Source organism: Anomaloglossus baeobatrachus, chromosome 2 (genome assembly GCF_048569485.1).
Source record: "Anomaloglossus baeobatrachus isolate aAnoBae1 chromosome 2, aAnoBae1.hap1, whole genome shotgun sequence".
NCBI classification, from domain to species: domain Eukaryota; kingdom Metazoa; phylum Chordata; class Amphibia; order Anura; family Aromobatidae; genus Anomaloglossus; species Anomaloglossus baeobatrachus.
In genome coordinates, this window is record NC_134354.1 from 535410213 (window position 1) to 535431647 (window position 21435).

Consider the following 21435-nt stretch of genomic DNA (forward strand, 5'->3'; position numbering starts at 1 on the left):
CCACAAAATAAAAAGAAAAGGATTTTGATATCAGTTACATGTCTCTGACTTTCTGTGTCTCCAAGGGTGATAGTGAGTGTGCCGGAGTTTCCATGCCGGGAGTCCAGACTGGACCCGCTTTTCTTCCAAATCTTTGAAATCAAAAAATCAAAAATCAGAGAATGCATGTGTGTGTGTGACCTCCTGAACACAAAGCATTGAAACTGGTTAGATTTGTCATCCAGGGGGTGTATATGCTCGGAGGGAGGAGCTACACTTTTAGTGTAGTACTTTGTGTGTCCTCCGGAGGCATAAGCTATACACCCATGGTCTGGGTCTCCCATAAGGAACGATGAAGAAAAGTAGATTGTGAATCTAGGTGCCTGATTTTATGAACCTCTGACAATGGGACTGAATGAAAAACCTGAATTCAAGGATAGAGTCTCAATACTTTTGTCCATGCGGTGTATTACAGCAATTAATTCCATATGGATTAAGATTTATAATAATAATGAAAAAATAAGACAACTAAACTACCGCCATCTTCACCTTTTTCTACCGTCACTTTGACAGTTTGTGACCTGCCAGCTGCTCCAGTGTTTTATAAAGCTCTTCAATGCAAATCAATGAGAGTCTCATTTTGGCTCTCTAGCTCTCATAGAGATGCAATGACAGATTGTGACGCAACTTTGGAAAAGTCAGAAGTTGTGGTCACAAGATGGCAGCACGGGTCTGGAGCAACGCCAGAAAAAGTTGAAGACACATGAAGGCAAGTATATTACTAGGGGCAGGGACCTTAGATTGATAGCACCATTCTAGCCTGGGGAAAAAACAAAAACAAAACAAAAACACTGGAGTGGTGCTTTACTGTATCAAACATTAGCTGCCCAAACCATGTATGAAAGTGGCTTTGTATACAGCACAGATACAGATAATGCATACCGTTTGCTCTGAAGCTTCTCCTACATTGTCATACTCCAGAATAGCTTTATATAGGGTATTCAGTAAATGAGATGCTCTCACAACATTCCTGGTGTCGGGGGGTACTTCTGCTATGCCCGTGCTGAACACTTTATGTAGGACTTTGAGCTGCGCGAGGCGAGGCGCCAACTTGCTAACTACCATTGCCAATGTGACTGTTTCATCTGACAAAAACAGAGAAAAGAATAAAACCACTCATTCCAACTTCCTAATACATGCTGGTATACAAACATAAAAAATAATGTTACCTTTATTAATAATACATTTCTCAATCTCTGAAAGTTCTTCCTTAAAGCTCATGAAGTATTTATATAAAGCCCACATAAAGGCCTGGTATGTTCGGAATGGAGCTTCAGCACCTTTCTTGGTGGTAGGAAGGGTCCCTGGCAATGAGTTCTCCGCACAATGCCCAGTGACGTCATCCATAAACCTCTGAAGTCTGAACACCACTTGGCCATATGCTGCAATTTGTTCCAGCACAGACCGAAGGCAATGCTGGAATGAAAGAGTAATTTTCACTAATAAATAAGTAGAGAAGAACCATTACTGCAAGTATTTGATATTTGTGAAAATGAAATGACATACAGAAGTATTTACACAACGATTTATCATTATGAACAGTAATAATTGTGATCTTACCAATAATTGTCTCATGTCCACAATCCTTAAAGGGAACATGTCATGTTGAAAATGGTATTTGATCTGCAGGCAGCATGTTATGGAGCGGGAGGAGTGGATTAGATTGATATACTACATGTGGGAAAAGTATCAGTATATAGGGAGGTCAATGAATATAAACAAGTTATATGCAATCTTTAACAACAAACCTATATATCATTCCACTCAGTTTCTCCTTCTCTATACCATACTGTCCACAGATCACATTTCATGCAGTGGCGCAACTAGAGACCAATAGTCCCCACCTGCATGTTAATCGTAAGTATGGGCCCTTGCAGCATTGTAGATCTTATCAAGACATATTTGTTCATCCCCATGGCATAGTGTCCTAGGTCCTGGCCCCTTCCTGTAATAAGGTCTTCCATAGTGGCCACATCCTGTAAGAAATACTCTCCATCTTTGGCACCTTCCTATAATAGTGTCCTTCATTATAGGCCCTTCACGGTAATGTCCCCCAGCCTGGGTCCTGTCCTATAATTATGTCCCCATAATTGGGCTGCATGCTGTAAGGAATGTTGCACATCCTGTGTTCCTTACTATAATAATGTTTACCATTCTGCTGCTCTTTTCCAACAAGATTTAAAAAAAAAAAAAAACAAAAAAAAAAAACACACACAACAACAACAAAAAACAATTCTTCACCATTGATCCAGTAACATCGCAACTACAGTGCATGAGGCCACTGCAGTAAATCAATGACATCAGTGATAGCTGTGAAATCTGAGAGCGGCATTTATAAGAAGGGTGTCGCGGTTTTTTATTTTTGTATTATGAAATCAAGTATTTTTAATACAAAATTAAAATCATTGTTTATTTAGTTTTTATGTAATTCTAGTTTTAATGAAGCACTGGGGGCTGCCATCTTGGATTTGGTGTTTGTAACGACCGTTACTCACCTCCTTTATGACGGATTCCAACCCCATTTAGTAACCTTAGAGAAGGAGTCTGCTGTGAAATGGACGCGCCCCCTGGAACTGGAGAGGATCTGCAAGGAAGACTGGCAGAGGATCCCCAAATCCAGGTGTGAAAAACTTGTTGCATCATTCCCAAGAAGACTCATGGCTGTATTAGCTCAAAAGGATGCTTCTACTCAATACTGAGCAAAGGGTCTGAATACTTATGACCATATGATATGATATTTCAGTTCTTCTTGTTTCATAAATTTGCAAAAATTTCTACATTTCTGGTTTCTTTGTCAAGATGGGGTGCAGAGTGTACATTAATGAAGAAAAAAAAACAACTTTTTTTCAATTTACCAAATGGCTGCAATGATACAGTGAAAAATTTAAATTGGTCTGAATACTTTTCGTATCCACTGTATGTACAGTACATACAGTTGGGGAAAGGAAAAAAAAAAAAGTATTTAGTCAGCCACCAATTGTGCAAGTTCTCCCACTTAACAAGATGAGAGAGAGGCCTGTAATTGAGATAATAGGTAGACCACAACTATGAAAGACAAAATGAGAAAACAAATCCAGAAAATCGTCTGATTTGGCAATATTTTTTTTTTGCAAATTATGGTGGAAAATATGTATTTAGTCATCTAAAAACATGCAAGATTTCTGTCTCTCACAGACCTGTAACTTCTTCTTTAAGAGGCTTCTCTGTCCTCCACTCATTACCTGTAGTAAATGGCACTTTTTTGAACTTACCAGTATAAAAGACACTCCAAACTCCCCTATGGTGAAGACCAAAGAGCTGTTGAAGGACACCAGATACAAAATTGTAGCCTTCAACCAGGCCGGGAAGACTGAATCTGCAATAGGCAAGCAGCTTGGTGTGATGAAATTAACTGTGGGAGCAATAATAAGAAAATGGAAGACATACCAGACCACTGATAATCTCCCTCGAGCTGGGGCTCAATGCAAGATCTCACCACCAGGGGTCAAAATGTTCACAAGAACAGTGATCAAAAGTCTCAGAACCACACGGGGAGACCTAGTGAATGACCTGCATAGAGCTGGGACCACAGTAACAAACGCTACCATCAGTAACACACTATGCCGCCACGGACTCAGATCCTGCAGTGCCAGATGTGTTCCCCTGCTTAAGCCAGTACATGTCCGGGCCCATCTGAAGTTTGCTAGAGAGCATTTGGATTATCCAGAAGAGTATTGGGAGAACGTCATATGTTCTGATTAAACCAAAGTAGAACTGTTTGGTAGAAACACAACTTGTTGTGTTTGGAGGAGACAGAATGCTGAGTTGCATCCAAAGGACACCATACCTACTATGAAGCATGGATGTGGCAACATCATGCTTTGGGGCTGTTTCTCTGCAAAGGGACCAAGATGACTGATCCATGTACATGAAAAAATGAATGGGGCTATGTATCGTGAGATTTTGAGTGCAAACCTCCTTCCATCAGCAAGGGCATTAAAGATGAAACGTGGCTGGGTCTCTCAGCATGATTATGATCCCAAACACACTGCCAGGGCAATGAAGAAGCCTATGAAGGTCCTGGAGGGGCCTAGCCAGTCTCCAGATCGCAACCCGATAGAAAACCTTTGGAGGGAGTTGAAAGTCCGTGTAGCAAAGCAACAGGCCCAAAACATCACTGCTCTAGAGGAGATCTGCATGGAGGAATGGGCCAACATACCAAAAACAGTGTGTGCCAACCTTATGAAGACTTACAAAAAACGTTTGACCTCGGTCATTGGCCAACAAAGGATACATAAAATATTGAGATGAACTTATTGACCAAAAATAGATTTTAGGTATTCACCGTAAAATCTCTTTCTTGGAGCCTTCATTGGTGGACACAGAGACCATGGGTTGTATGCTGCTTCCACTAGGAGGCGACACTATGCAAAAAAGGTAAACTCCTCTTATGCAGTATACACCCACCAACTGGCAATTATTCCTCAGTTAGTGAGAAAGCAATAGGAGACAACAAGGAAAGAACGAACAATCTTACAGAAGTCAACATTAGAATCAACATTCAATAGTAACACGTATCCAACACAAGGGCGGGTGCTGTGTCCCCCAATGAAGGCTCCAAGAAAGATTTCACGGCGAGTACCCAAAATCTACTTTTCTTTATCGCTTCATTGGGGGACACAGACCATGGGACATCCTAAGGCAGTCCCACGGGTGGGTCTATCGTTACTCTCAGGGCTGACCTCGGTCCACTGCAGAACGCGTCTACCGAGGCTCGCATCAGAGGATGCGAAAGTGTGAACCCTGTAGAACTTCGTGAAAGTGTGGAGTGAAGACCAGGTTGCAGCCTTGCAAAGCTGCAACGCCGGGGCATGGTGGCGGACCGCCCAAGAGGCTCCCACCGCCCTGGTGGAATGGGCTGTAATCCTGAATGGGCGCGCTCTGCCCCTTACCCGGTAGGATTCTAGGACGGCAGAACGGATCCATCGCGCAATGGAGGACTTGGAAGCGGGGAGGCCTCTGCGCGGACTGGATGGAAGCACGAACAGAGAATCTGACTTTCTGAAATGAGACGTCCTGGAAATGTACAGGCGGAGGGCTCTGACCAAGTGCAGCTTGTGGAGAAGAATCTCACGAGGGTGAGACGGGTTCGGGCAAAAAGAGGGAAGAACAAAATGTCTTCGTTGAGGTGGAAAGAGGAGACCACCTTCGGAAGAAAGGACGGGACTGGCCGAAGAACTACCTTATCCTGGTGGAAGACGAGATAGAGAGAGCGGCAAGAAAGTGCCGCTAGTTCAGACACACGCCTGACTGACGTGATGGCAACTAAGAAGGCGACCTTCCAAGAAAGGAACATTAGAGACACCTCCTGAATAGGTTCAAATGGGGAATGCTGAGGAACGGACAGAACTAAGTTAAGGTCCCAAGGCTCCACTGGAGGTTGGAAAGGGGGGGGGGGACAGAATGAGCGGCCCCTTGAATGAATGTGCGAACCTGTGAGCGAGAGGCAATCCTCTTCTGGAAGAGGATGGAAAGAGCAGACACCTGACCCTTAAGGGAGCTGAGAGCCAACCTCGCATCCAGACCGGACTGCAGGAAGGACAGCAGAACCGGTAAGGAGAAGGTCATGGCCGCGACCTGGTTAGATTCACACCAGCGGAAAAATAGGCCTTCCACGTACGGTGGTAGATGCGGGAGGAGGAGAGTTTCTGTGCTCTAATCATTGTTTGGACGACCCTTTCTGAGAATCCTGAGGAAGTTAGTATTGCGGCTTCAACAGCCATGCCGCTAAATTGAGCGACTGTGAATTCTGGTGGAGGAATGGTCCCTGAGTGAGAAGGTCCGGGATGTCTGGTAGTCTCCACGGGACGTCGGCGAGAAGGTGCACGAGTTCTGCATACCAAGGACGACGGGGCCAATTTGGAGCCACGAGAATCACCGGGATTCCTTCTGATTTGATCTTCTTGATTAATCTGGGGATGAGCGGAAGCGGGGGGAAGAGGTACGGAAGAGAGAATTGCGACCAGGGGATCGCTAGGGCGTCCGTTGCGAACGCCAGCGGATCTCTTGCCCTGGATACGAACTGGGGCACCTTGTGGTTCCACCTGGAGGCCAAGAGGTCCACGTCGGGGGTCCCCCACCTGAAGCAGATCTGCTGGAAGATGATGGGATTGAGGGACCACTCTCCCGCGGCGAGGCCTTCTCGGCTGAGAAAGTCGGCGGCCCAATTGTCCACTCCCGGAATGTGGACGGCTGAGATCGCTGGGATGTTCTGTTCGGCCCAGTAGAGTATCTGGGACACCTCCTTCATTGCTGCTCTGCTGCAGGTTCCTCCTTGGTGGTTTATGTAAGCCACAGTTGTCGCATTGTCGGACTGTACCCGAATTGGGTTTCCGAGGAGCAGGGTCTCCCAGTGTAAGAGAGCCAATCGAACAGACCTAAACTCCAGAATATTTATGGGAAGGGTCGTTTCCAGCTCGGTCCAGCGACCTTAAACTGTGAGGTCTTGGAATGTGGCTCCCCAGCCTAGGAGACTGGCATCTGTCGTAATGACCTTCCATCGAAGGGGAAGAAATGATCTCCCTTGGAGGATGAGGGGAGAGCATTTCCACCATTCCAGTGACTCTCTGACTCGTGGAGGGAGCACGACTGGGCGATCCAGGGAGTGAAGAGACTTGTCCCATCTTGATAGAAGGAAACCCTGAAGAGGGCGTGTATGGAATTGACTGTAGGGCACCGCTTCTATTGGTGCCACCATTTTCCCGAGAATGCTCATGCAATACCGGAGAGAGCAATGGGGAGGGCGTTGGAGGTTCCAAATTCCCTTGAGAATGGCCGAGAGCTTGTCCTCGGGCAGGAGAACCTTCGCCTGTGCAGTGTCGAAGACCATCCCAAGGAATGAGATGCATTGTGCCGGGATAAGAGATGACTTTGGTCTGTTGATCAACCAGCCGAGACGGGTTAGAGTATCCAGGGTGATGCTGAGGCTTTCGCGACACTCCGATGCCGAGGGAGCTTTGACTAAAATGTTGTCCAGGTACGGGATGGCTAGGATTCCCTGGGTCCGAAGAATAGCCATGACGGTTGCCATTATCTTGGTAAAGACTCTGGGAGCCGTTGAGAGCCCAAATGGGAGAGCTGTGAATTGATAGTGTTGATCCTGAACTGCGAAGCGTAAGAATCTCTGATGAGCTGGGAAGATCGGAATGTGAAGATAGGCGTCCTGAATATCCACCGAACAAAGGAACTCCCCAAGTTGCATGGATGCAATCACTGAGCGTAGAGACTCCATGCGGAAGTGACGAAGACTGACACGCTTGTTGAGCAGCTTCTGGTCCAGAATGGGGTATATGGTGCCGTTCTTTTTCGGAACAACAAAAAGGTTTGAATAAAAACCCTGAAACCGGTCTTGAGTGGGGACGGGTGTGATGACCTCAGAATCTCGCATGGACTGGATGGCCGCGAAGAATCCCCTGGTGAGGGAGGGATCCTTGGGGGGGTGGGATTTGATGAAGCGTGAATATGGGCGTGAAGAAAACTATCTTGTAGCCGTAACAGACAACGTCTCGGACCCTAGCATCGTCTATCACGGAAAGCCACACGCTTCTGAACAGCCGGAGGCGACCGCCGACCCTGGAGAATCCGGGAATGGGAGCCCAGTCATGCGGAGGAGAATCTATTGGATCTGGAGCTGGAGGTCTTGTAGTGCTGGCCGCGGGAACGCCAGGAGGGTGTTGCTTTAAAAGAGGGCTTCCGTCTCTCTTGACGTGCTGGTGACCGCTCTCGACGGATGCTGTTGTTGGCAGAAAATTGGCAAAAGGGAAAAGACCGTCTTTTAGGAGGGGCTCGAGGGACCTTTTGCTGAGGAAGGAAGGTACTCTTACCCCCTGTTGCCTCAGAAATGATCTTGTCCAGTTTTTCTCCGAAGAGTCTGGCCCCGAAAAAGGGGAGACTGGTGAGGGACTTTTTGGATGCTGAGTCCGCGTTCCACGCCTTAAGCCACAAGGCTCTGCGGATTGCGGCAATGTTACCGGCTGCCAGTGCTGCGGAAGCAGCGGAGTCGAGGGACGCGGTAACCAGATACTTTCCGGCATGGGCGATCTGATCTGCCAGGTCCGCCAGCTCAGGGCCGGGAGCTTCAGACAGTATACCACGTCGAAGTAGCTTTGCCCAGGCGGAGATAGCCTTGGAGACCCAGGTGGATGCAAAGGCTGGACAGATGGCAGAACCAGAGGCTTCAAAGGCCGACTTGGCTGGGGATTCTATTGTCCTGTCAGAGAAGTCTTTAAGGGAGGCACCATCAGAGTGGTAAGGTGGTACTAGAAGAAAAATCGGGAGATTGGAGGGTCCACTGAAGGAGACGCTGACCACTTCTGAAGAAGTTCCGGTGCAAAGGGGTAAAGAATATGTGCTCGCTTGCGCTTCTGGAAACGCTTGTCAGGATGTTCCCACTGTCTAGAGAAAATGGCATCAAATTCCCTGTGGTTGCCAAAGACCCTTGGCGTTTTTTTGGCCCTTTTGAAAGGAACCGACTGACTGGCGGGGGTCGGATCTACATCCTTTACCTCTAGGGTCTGGTTGACGGCAATAACCAGACTGTCCATCATGCTGCTCAGCTTAGAAATATGTTCAGAATCCAGATCGGAGTCCGAATCAGGGTCCTGGTCCGAATCTGGTGCTGCCGCAGATGAGGTAGGAGAGGGAGAGTGTGCCGCTCTGGAGGCTGTGGAGGGGTTAGGAGAGCTGGAGGACGAACCTGAGAAGGACCGCTTCCTAGACCTCTTGTGCGTCCTGCCCTGCCGAGCTAGTAGCGCTGCGGGCTCAGACTCACTCTGGGCCACCGGGGGGGCTCCAGAGGTGGAGGCGGGCAGACGCTCTAGGGCTGAAACCAGGGTTTGAGATACCTTAGTTAGGTTGTCCACGGACTGCGGGAGAACTGCAGCCCACTCAGGTGTGGGGGCAGAGTCCTCGTTACGGGCGGTGGGGGGCTCCGTAGTAGTCATGCTGGGGGGTGCTGCAGGCTTGGCAGAGGGGCGAGGACTGCCCTGAGGGAAACTTCTTTAAACAAGAGGTGCAGGCGAAGTGTAGGACTATGGCCTGTGACTGAGAGCGAGAGGCTCTTGTGTTGGACATTAGACCGGAAAAGGAGAGAGAGCGAGAGAGCGGTAGAACAGACAGGAGGATGCCAGGTGGATGGGGTACTGGGGAAGGAGCTGCCTCCCAGTGGCAGGGCTTACCCAGGTTCTGCTGGCACTGTGTCCCACTGGTGTGTCAGACTGCAGGCAGAGGGAGCAGATATGGGGGCTCCGGGGAGCTGCAGGGGTATGAGGCCGGAGGCTTCACGTGGGACACTGCCGCCGCACACCGCACAGAGTAGCAGCAGTGGCTGCGATGGCACTGGAGAAGCTGTGAGAGCACCCAGACAGGGGGAGGAGCAGGAAAAGGGCGCGCAAAACTGGCGCGCTCCAGAAATAAACCTGCAGGGATTGGCTTAGGGACGGCCGGGAGGGAGAGCGCCCGTGATTGGTTGGAAAGGGCGCGCAGGAGAGGCCTGCTGTGACAGGCTGCTGGAGCGGGCGGGCCTGCTGGTAAGCAAGGACTTGGGCGATAGGCTGGCCGGGAGGGGGCGTGTCTCGGTCGGGAGCTAGGCCTGGGAGAAGCCGGGGACTAAATTAGAAGGGAGGCCGCAGGGGAATTGGTGGGCAGCGCCAGGCTCGGGACTGTGAAAGGTGGGTGTGCGCGCAGCCTGCGTGAAGGGGAGCTGACCCAGGGTAAGGAAAGGAGAGATAGAGATAGATATCTCTATCTCTATCTCTATTATATATCCGACCATGGCCTGGGGAACGGGAGGGTACCTGTCCTGACGGCTGTTAGTCCCTTTTTGATCCTGGAATGGATATAGGGAGACGGGCATCGGTCATTCTGATCCTCACACGGGTGACCGGAAGAATCCTGTATCATCTTTGTCTCCCCTCCCTGATCAGGCCGGCTGTGGAAGGTGAGCGTGCAGGGGGAGGGGGGGGGGCAAGGACCATCCGCCTGTCCCTCTGTGCGGATGCCCCCCAAACCGTCTTGAAAGTGTTAGGGGGGTAGGGTCCTGCCAGACAGACACGGAAGACAACAGTAGTGGCGGACGGACCCCACTCTGTGCGACCGGTCTCTAGGGGAGAGAGCAGGGTGAGCGATTACACCCTGTCGCCCGACGAGCTGTGTCTTTTAAAGAAAAGAGAAAATATTAAAAATACAAACCTGGGGGGCTGAGAGCAGCCCCAAGTGTGTCCACCTCCTATGGACGCTAAGCTTAAACTGAGGAATAATTGCCAGTTGGTGGGTGTATACTGCATAGGAGGAGTTTACCTTTTTTGCATAGTGTCGCCTCCTAGTGGCAGCAGCATACAACCCATGGTCTCTGTGTCCCCCAATGAAGTGATAAAGAAATACTTATTTTCCACAATAATTTGCAAAAATAATCTTGCCAAATCAGAGAGGTGATTTTCTGGATTTGTTTTCTCATTTTGTCTGTCATAGTTGTGATCTACCTATGATTACAGGCCTCTCTCGTTGCTTAAGTGGGAGAACTTGCACAATTGGTGGCTCACTAAATACTTTTTCCCCCACTAAATGTATATGTACATTATATATATATATATATATATATATATATATATATATATATATATATATATATATATATATATATATATATATATATATATATATATATATATATATATATATATATATATATATAGATATATATATAGATATATATATAGATATATATATATTATACATTATATATTTTGCCATGACAATGATCGGGACGCCGTTACATAGGTTGAAAAAAGACCCAAGTCCATCTAGTTCAACTGTCCTCTACCAATTGTACTTTATGTCACCAAATCATTTATAAATCGACAATCTTGTGTGTACTGAGGAAATCATCCGTCATCATGTTGCGGGAATCCTGATCGGGTGGGAGAGGGACCCTCCTCCCCCTCCCAGCCTTCTAAATGCTGCAACCATTATTGGTTGTGGCATTTAAGGCGTTAGGCAGCCAGGGGACCTTGTGCAACAATTACCGAGCTCCCGAGCAACAATTGTACGGCCACACCACTTGTGCCACTTCGATCATTAAGACGTACCAGTACGTCCATTTGCAGGAACACACCACAGTATAGGATGTACTGGTACATCCAATGTAGGGAAGGGGTTAAATGAAGAAATCTGAAGAGGATAATAAATAAGCTTAGTAACCTACATGTGTCATATGTGTCACAATGATGTCATTCCTGACCGTGACTTTTCCATCATTTAAATGAAAGATGAAAAGCTTCTTCACACCAGAAAGTAACCTAGAAAACAAAATAAAGGGTTATTTATGAGAAATGCACGATCATAGCCGAAATAAAGTTGATCATCATATAAGAATTACTCCACAATTTTGCAAAGTAAGGACAGAGTTATATTTTATTAGTAACATATTGAAAGACATGACAATTGTTAAACAAAAACAAACCACAATAAAACCGTAAGAAAATGAGGGAGGCGGATGCAGGACACAAATTCCTAAAATATAAAGCATTACCAAGAGAATCCACTAGATGGTGAGAGGCTAGTATAATATAATAATTAGGGATGATCGAATACCTCAAATATTCGGCTTCGCAAATATTTTCCAAATAGGTTGCCGCTATACAACTATTCGCGAATATTCGATGCGCAATGTAAGTCTAATGGAAACCCGAATAACAACTATTCGGGCTTCCCATAGACTTACATATGCGAATATTCGATGCGCAATGTAAGTCTAATGGAAACCCGAATAACAACTATTCGGGCTTCCCATAGACTTACATTGCGCATCGAATATTCGCATAGCGGCGAGTTATTCGTCGAATATTCGCGAAGCCGAATATTTGAGGTATTCTATCATCCCTAATAATAATGTCTAGAAAATGGTGTGGTGTAATATACCAAGATCTGGCCTTGAGTATGCAAACATTAAAGCAAAGCACATGTGCAGAGTCATGATATATATATATATATATATATATATATATATATATATATAATAATAATATAATATATATATATATATAATAATAATATAATATATATATATATATAATAATAATATAATATATATAATAATAATATAATATAATATATATAATAATAATATAATATAATATATATAATAATAATATAATAATAATATAATATATATAATAATAATATATATAATAATAATATATATAATAATAATAATATATAATAATAATATAATATAATATAATATAATATAATATAATATAATATAATATAATATAATATATATATATATATATATACTTTGCCGGAAATGGGTCATCAAGGTATGAAATACATCAGCATCCGATATTCGTACATTTCCTAGTCCTTCTATAGAATACCTAAATGACAAACAGGCGGAGTGTAGAATACTACAGGGGTCGGACGTCCAAAAGTAGGTGAACAAAAAAAGGCAGCAGCAGATCTGTGAAACTGGCTCAGTTGCCCTTAGCATTAGCAACCAATCAGATTCCACCTTTCATTTTCCAAAGAATCTGTGAGGAATAATAAGTGGACTCTATGCAAGATCACAATTCAGTGTTTGTCAAAAGGGCTTGCTCAAGGTTCAAGATGTTCCTGACCACAAAAAAGGGAATTTTGTTTACTTACCGTAAATTCCTTTTCTTCTAGCTCCTATTGGGAGACCCAGACAATTGGGTGTATAGCTTCTGCCTCTGGAGGCCACACAAAGTATTACACTTTAAAAAAAGTGTAACCCCTCCCCTCTGCCTATACACCCTCCCGTGGACCACGGGCTCCTCAGTTTTGGTGCAAAAGCAGGAAGGAGGAAACTTATAAATTGGTCTAGGGTAAATTCAATCCGAAGGATGTTCGGAGAACTGAAGACCATGAACCATAAGAACAATTCAACATGAACAACATGTGTACACAAGAACAACTAGCCCAAAGGGCACAGGGGCGGGTGCTGGGTCTCCCAATAGGAGCTAGAAGAAAAGGAATTTACGGTAAGTAAACAAAATTCCCTTTTTCTTTGTCGTTCCATTGGGAGACCCAGACAATTGGGACGTCCAAGAGCAGTCCCTGGGTGGGTAAAAGAATACCTCAATCGAAAGAGCCGAAAAACGGCCCCCTCTTACAGGTGGGCAACCGCCGCCTGAAGGACTTGCCTACCCAGACTGGCGTCAGCCGACGCATAGGTATGCACTTGATAGTGCTTCGTGAAAGTGTGCAGACTAGACCACGTAGCTGCCTGACACACCTGCTGAGCCGTCGCCCGGTGCCGCAAAGCCCAGGACACACCTACAGCTCTGGTAGAATGGGCTTTCAACCCTGAAGGAAGTGGAAGCCCAGAAGAACGGTAGGCCTCGAGAATCGGTTCCTTGATCCACCGAGCCAAGGTTGACTTGGAGGCCTGAGAGCCCTTACTTAAGGACAAAGAGCGCGTCTGAACGGCGCAGGGGCGCCGTGCGAGACACGTAGAACCGGAGTGCTCTCACTAGATCCAAAGAGTGCAAATCCTTTTCACACTGGTGAATTGGATTAGGGCAAAAGGAAGGCAAGGAGATATCCTGATTTAGATGAAAAGGGGATACCACCTTAGGGAGAAATTCCAGGACAGGACGCAGAACCACCTTATCCTGGTGAAAAACCAGGAAGGGGGCTTTGCATGACAGCGCTGCAAGCTCAGACACTCTCCGAAGAGACGTGACTGCCACTAGGAAGGCCACCTTCTGCGAAAGACGGGAGAGAGAGACATCCCGGAGTGGCTCAAAAGGCGGCTTTTGAAGAGCCGTCAGGACCCTGTTAAGGTCCCAAGGTTCCAACGGACGTTTGTAAGGTGGAACTATGTGGCAGACCCCCTGCAGGAACGTGCGGACCTGCGGAAGCCTGGCTAGACGCTTTTGAAAAAACACGGAGAGTGCCGACACTTGGCCCTTGATAGAGCCGAGGGACAAACCCTTGTCCACTCCAGATTGAAGGAATGAAAGGAATGTGGGTAAGGCAAACGGCCATGGAGAAAGACCGTTAGCAGTGCACCAGGACAGGAAGATTTGCCAAGACCTATAATAGATCTTGGCGGACGTTGGCTTCCTGGCCTGTCTCATGGTGGCAATGACATCCTGAGATAACCCTGAAGACGCTAGGAGCCAGGACTCAATGGCCACACAGTCAGGTTGAGGGCCACAGAATTCAGATGGAAAAAACGGACCTTGTGACAGCAGGTCTGGGCGGTCTGGAAGTGCCCACGGTTGACCCACCGTGAGATGCCACAGATCCGGATACCACGACCGCCTCGGCCAGTCTGGAGCGACGAGAATGGCGCGACGGCAGTCGGACCTGATCTTGCGTAGTACTCTGGGCAGCATTGCCAGAGGGGGAAACACATACGGCAGTCGGAACTGTGACCAATCCTGCACTAACGCATCCGCCGCCAGAGCTCTGTGATCCTGAGACCGTGCCATGAAGGCCGGGACCTTGTTGTTGTGCCGTGACGCCATGAGATCGACGTCCGGCGTTCCCCAGCGGCGACAGATCTCCCGAAACACGTCTGGGTGAAGAGACCATTCCCCCGCGTCCATGCCCTGACGACTGAGAAAATCTGCTTCCCAGTTTTCTACGCCCGGATGTGAACTGCGGAGATGGTGGAGCCTGTGTCTTCCACTCACTGCAGAATCCGCCGGACTTCCTGGAAGGCTTGACGACTGCGAGTGCCGCCTTGGTGGTTGATGTAGGCGACGGCAGTGGCGTTGTCCGACTGGATACGGATCTGCCTGCCCTCCAGCCACCGATGGAAAGCCAATAGGGCTAGATATACTGCCCTCATCTCCAGAACATTGATCTGAAGGGACGATTCTGTCGGAGTCCAGGTTCCTTGAGCCCTGTGGTGGAGAAAAACCGCTCCCCAACCTGACAGGCTCGCGTCCGTGGTGACCACAGCCCAGGTTGGGGGTAGGAAAGATCTTCCTCCTGACAGAGATGTGGGTAGGAGCCACCACTGAAGTGATGTTTTGGTCGCGAGGGAAAGAGAGACGTTCTTGTCGAGGGAAGCCGCACTCTTGTCCCATTTGTGGAGAATATCCCATTGGAGCGGCCGTAGATGAAATTGTGCAAACGGCACTGCCTCCATAGCTGCCACCATCTTCCCCAGGAAGTGCATGAGGCGCCTTAAGGGGTGTGATTGACTCCGAAGAAGTGATTGCACCCCTGCCTGCAGAGAAAGCTGTTTGTCCCGTGGTAGCTTGACTAACGCTGGCTGTGTGTGAAACTCCATCCCAAGGTAAGTCAGTGATTGGGTTGGTGTCAACTTGGATTTCGGGAAGTTGATGATCCACCCGAACTGCTGGAGAGTCGCCAGAGCGACGGCAAGGCTTTGTTGACACGCCACCCGAGAAGGGGCCCTGACTAGGAGATCGTCCAAGTAGGGGATCACCGAGTGGCCCTGAGAGTGTAGGACCGCCAAGACGGATGCCATGACTTTGGTGAAAACCCGTGGGGCTGTCGCCAGGCCGAAGGGCAATGCGAAGAACTGGAGGTGTTCGTCCCCGATGGCGAAACGCAGGAAGCGTTGATGTTCGGGTGCGATCGGCACATGGAGATAAGCATCCTTGATGTCGATCGATGCCAGGAAGTCTCCTTGTGACAACGAGGCGATGACTGAACGGAGAGATTCCATCCGAAACCGTCTGGTTCTCACATGTCTGTTGAGTAGCTTGAGGTCCAGAACGGGACGGAATGACCCGTCCTTTTTGGGCACTACGAACAAGTTGGAGTAAAAGCCGCGACCACGTTCCTGAGGGGGAACGGGGATCACAACACCTTCTGACTTCAGAGCGTCCACTGCCTGAAAAAGTGCCTCGGCCTGAGCGGGGGGCGGGGAGGTTCTGAAGAAACGAGCCGCAGGACGTGAGCTGAACTCTATCCTGTAAACCTGAGACAGAATGTCTCTCACCCATCGGTCTTGAACGTGTGGCCACCAGGCGTCTCCACAGCGGGAGAGCCTGCCACCGACCGAGGATGCGGCTAGGGGAGGCTGAGAGTCATGAGGAGGCCGTCTTGGAGGCAGTGCATCCTGCGGCCTTTTGGGGGCGTGACTTGGACCGCCACGCATAGGAGTTCCTCTGGCCTTTCTCCAGCCTGTTGGACAAGGAAGATTGTGGCTTGGCGGAGGGACGAAAGGACCGAAACCTTGATTGTATTTTTCGTTGCGGAGGCTTCTTAGGTCTGGACTGGGGTAAGGAGGATTCCTTTCCCTTGGATTCCTTAATAATTTCATCCAATCGTTCGCCAAATAAACAGTCGCCAGCAAAAGGCAGACCAGTTAAGAACCTTTTGGAAGCCGAGTCTGCTTTCCATTCGCGCAGTCACATGGCCCTGCGGACTGCCACGGAGTTAGCGGATGCTACAAGCCGTCCGGCTAGCGGAGTCCAGGACGGCGTTCATGGCGTAGGACGAAAAGGCAGATGCCTGGGAAGTCAAAGACGAAACATGCGGAGCAGAATTCCGTGTGACAGCATTAATTTCAGCCAGGCAAGCCGAGATCGCTTGGAGAGCCCACACAGCGGCAAAGGCCGGGGCGAAAGACGCGCCCGTGGCCTCATAGATGGACTTCACCAAGAGCTCTATCTGTCTGTCAGTGGCATCCTTCAGGGATGAGCCATCTGCAGCAGACACAACGGATCTAGCAGCCAATTTGGAAACTGGCGGATCCACCTTGGGAAAGTGAGACCAGCCCCTAACAACTTCAGATGGAAAGGGATAACGCGTGTCAGTATGCCGTTTAGCAAAGCACTTGTCCGGGACCGCCCTGGGCTTCTGGACAGCATCCCTGAAGTTAGAGTGATCAAAAAACGTGTTTCGAGTCCGCTTGGGGAACCGAAACTGGTGTTTCTCCTGCTGAGAAGCCGACTCCTCCACAGGAGGAGGCGGGGGAGAAAGATCCAACACCTGGTTGATGGATGAGATAAGATCATTTACTAAGGCATCCCCCTCAGGTGTATCAAGGTTAAGGGCGACGTCAGGGTCAGAGCCCTGAGCTCCCACATCCGCCTCGTCTTCCTGAGAGTCCTCCGAGCAGCGTGAGGAAGACGGGGAAGAGTCCCAGCGAGACCGCTTTGCCGGTCTGGGACTGCGGTCCGGGCAGGAGTCCTCCGCCTGAGACCTAGGGGCCAACCTGGGAGCACGCTGCGGCGCGGACCGAGAGGGGCCTGGAGGAGACAAGCTAACAGGGGCCGGGGCCTGTGAAGGGTCCGGTCTGGACTGCAATGCCTCCAGGAGCCTAGCAGACCATTTGTCCATAGACTGTGCCATGGATTGAGAAAGGGACTGAGAAAGTTTCTCAGCAAAAGAGGCCAACCCCTGTGACTCTGTCCCTGCATGTTCAGGGGGAGCAGGGGGGGGGGGGTCTACCTGAGCCGAGGGGCCCACCAGTGCCCGAGGCTCCGGCTGAGCATGTGTGGCAGGAGTCGAACACTGCTCACGGTGAGGGTACGTGGATCCCGCAGGCAACATAGCCCCACAAGAGGTACAGGCCGCGAAAAAAAACCTGTGCCTTAGTAGTTTTGCTCCTTGTGGACGACATGCTGTTGTCTCCTAGGAGAGTGACCAACTGAGGGTATATAGGGACCAAGGTATACGGACTGACCGAACAGATATATATATATATCTATTGTATAAATATATATGTATGTATCTATACCGGCACCCCAGGGGGGCCAGCACCGGGTGACCGGTGCGGCTTACCGATCGCTAACGAGCGGAGTGTGTCCTCCAGATTCCCTGCCTTGGATCCCCCGAAGCTGCTGAGCTGTTCACTGAGAAGCATCCACCGGCAGAATGCCAGAAAATGGCCGCCGGAGCTCTCAGGGGAGGAGTGGAGCCGAGGGCGGCGCCAGCCAAGAGCGGGAATCTGGGGTCCCCACAGTGGTCAGTGAGGGGGGAGGAAGACATGCAGGATGCTCCAGCCCTCACATCCGACGTCATACCGGAGAACCCGCCCTTATCCCTGATAGGCAGGCCCGGGGGCGGGATTTTTGCGACTAGGCCGCGGTGAAGCCGGGGACTAAATTTGAGGCCGCACCCGACAAGCAGGCACGGTCGGCGCGGAAGTCCACCGGCCTCCTTAGTTTTAAAACTACCGCGACTCCCGGGAAGAAGGTGCGCTCTCTGTACGATCCCAGACAGGGATACAGAGTACCTTTAAGTTGCAGGGCCCGGTCCCTGGGGTTGAAGAGGCTCCGGTCCGGCAGGTTCCCACAGGGGCTGCGGATGGAGCACGGTCACAGCAAATGGAAGACCGCTCAGGATCCCACTTCTCCCAGAGCCGCTAAGGGATGGTGAAGGAGACGGCATGTGGCTCCAGCCTCTGTACCCGCAATGGGTACCTCAACCTTAACAACACTGCCGACATAGTGGGGTGAGAAGGGAACATGCCGGGGACCCCGTGGGGGTCCTCTTTTCTTCCAACCGACATAACTAAGTATGAGAATGCATGAGTGGATGTGTGCCTCCTTCCACACAAAGCATAAAACTGAGGAGCCCGTGGTCCACGGGAGGGTGTATAGGCAGAGGGGAGGGGTTACACTTTTTAAAGTGTAATACTTTGTGTGGCCTCCAGAGGCAGAAGCTATACACCCAATTGTCTGGGTCTCCCAATGGAGCGACAAAGAAATGCCTCTTTGATCTGCTGCTACTGCTCAGTCCACAGGAAGTGTCAAGGATGTTTGGAGGTGTATGTGCAAGACTAAGTGCCAAACTAACAAATGCCTTTGCGGAAAAATATTATATTATATTAATATATATATATTAATATATATATATATATATATATATATATATATATATATATATATATATATATATATATATTTTTATTATATATAAATAATGAAGTGCAATTCAAAATGCCATTCTAGCCTCCCGTGCCGCAACAAATAGCAGGAATGACACTTCTGATTCCTTTTTTGATTATTTTTTTTTGTTTCCCAGCAAAGATATCCTGTTGTTCATTTTGCATTTCTTCTTTCATGTTTTTGACTGTTTGTTACTAAAGACTAATGGTCTGAAATGACACTTCTGTTTCTTTGTGTTTTTCCCCCAGTAAAGATATCCTGTTGTTCATTTAGGATTTCTTCTTTCATTAGTTTTTTGACTATTTGTTACTAAAGACTTTTCCAATCTGGGCATTATATAAGACTTTGCTTGAGCAGTTCTTGTCATTCTTTATAATACCTAGACATTTTATGTAAGGCCAAGGAAAAGTATAGAGCAACACAGATATTTCATACCTTGCCCGAAAACGACAGGGAGTGTATACATTGCCTAGGTATTCTATAGAATGCGGGATTTTCATACATTGCCTGTAACACACACACACACACACACACACACACACACACACACACACACACACACACACACACACAGATTCACATTGAAGGCATCAAAACTATGAATTAACACATGTGGAATGAAATACTTAACAAAAAAGTGTGAAACATCTGAAAACATGTCTTATATTCTAGGTTCTTCAAAGTGACCACCTTTTGCTTTGATTACTGCTTTGCATACTCATGGCGAGCTTCAAGAGGTAGTCACCGGAAATGTACACATATACATACACACACACACACATATATAATGTGTGTGTGTGTATGTTTATATTATATATTATATTATATTATATCAGTGTCCACGGGTGACTTCTTTCCCTTCCCTTCCCCTCCCCCCCTCCCTGCTTTCTCTTTTCTCTCATCTGGATCTTTCACGCTGTTCTTTACTCATTCTTAGCTTTTGTCTTGATGAAGTCATTAACCTCTCTGGAAGTGACGAACAGTATAATATTTCTTAAGATATTCTGTCCTAGTGACCCAGGACGTCCAAATGTAGTTGTCTTTAGAGAAGTTCATTCAAAGATGGGAATGTAGCCAAAGAAGGTCACGGGGATACGTTTGTGAGGTTCGGAATGGACGGAGGGATTTGTGTCTTAGGACACAAAAGGACGTAACTTAACAGTTCGTTACATTTTTGTGTTGAAAATTTGTAAATGTTTTCAATATACGCGCATGATTATTATTGTAATTCTGAAAAGATACTTAATAAAATACATTGAACATATATTATATATATACACACACACACACACACACACACACACACACATACACACATACATACATACATATATATATATATATACATACATACATACACATACACACACACATATACATAATATATATTATACACACACGCATATTATATATAATACTGACCACTCATACTGAATAAATGTGTTCCCGCAAGTGGTCAGTATTATAGCTTATCGCCATCTAGTGGCTTTTGTTCGAAATTGGTTTATGAATGTGTCCTGTACGTTTTGTAGTTTTTTTTTTTTGTTTTTTTAAGTGTTGTGTTTTTCAATAAATTGCTTGTAAAATATATTTGGTCTTGCTGTGCATAATTGTGGAGTAATTCCTATATGATACATTATTTCGCTCAGTTTGCACCTTTTCAATATAGATAAGCTTTTTGGTGAACAGGTTTAATAGACATGGTGGACGCTCAGCAGAGACAGACGGCCGTGGCATTTTCTGCAGTATTGTCTGGACATCTATCCTACCACCCGGCGTGCCAACCATAACCTTTATATGGGAGGAAGGAGGACTGCGAGATCAAAGCGCACAATTTGTCTTTAGTCTCTTACTATGGAAACCTCCACGTCTGCATAAAAGGTGTAATTACAAGATGAAGGATTTGTAATGACGACTATTTGGAAAGTTTATTTATTTTTCTCTTTAGTACCTTTGGGAAAATACAAGCTTGGTTGTGAATGTGTTTGTAGCGTTGAGATTTTCATTTTAGATGATTTTTCGCACTGCTTTTATACGGTACCAAACTATTCTATTCTTAAGTAAAGGGATTGTCCACTGCTGTAGGTCTACTCTCAAGGACTAGAGAAGGCTGCAAGCCAGTTAAGCTGGGTTCACACTAAACGACAGCGACAACGACGTCGCTGTTACGTCACCATTTTCGGTGACGTAACAGCGACCTTGTAAGTCGCTGTTATGATCGCTGCTTAGCTGTCAAACACAGCAGAAGCAGCGATCATAACGTCGCTGTGCTACATGTGCAGAGAGCAGGGAGCCGCGCTTAGCGCTGGCTCCTTGCTCTCCTGCAGCACACATCGGGTTAATTAACCCGATGTGTGCTGCAGCTACATGTCACAGTTCAGAGAGCAGGGAGCCGCGCGCACTGCTTAGCGCTGGCTCCTTGCTCTCCTTGCTACAGTATACATCGGGTTAATTACCCGATGCATACTGCAGCCACATGTCACAGTGCAGGAGCCGGCACTGGCAGCAAGAGCGG

General features: G+C 47.6%; 1 protein-coding gene across 2 annotated transcripts in view; it reads right to left on the reverse strand.

Annotated features, from left to right (window-relative positions):
- The window catches only part of TUBGCP5 (tubulin gamma complex component 5), a 129289-nt gene that overhangs the window by 65183 nt on the left and 42671 nt on the right, over positions 1 to 21435 (reverse strand). For both annotated transcript variants that reach the window (XM_075336626.1, XM_075336625.1), the window contains exons 9-11: positions 11279 to 11372; positions 1209 to 1455; positions 922 to 1124 (exon numbers count right to left, since the gene is read on the reverse strand). In XM_075336626.1, coding sequence (XP_075192741.1) covers positions 922 to 1124; positions 1209 to 1455; positions 11279 to 11372 — 544 coding nt within the window. The remainder of the gene's footprint in view (positions 1 to 921; positions 1125 to 1208; positions 1456 to 11278; positions 11373 to 21435) is intronic.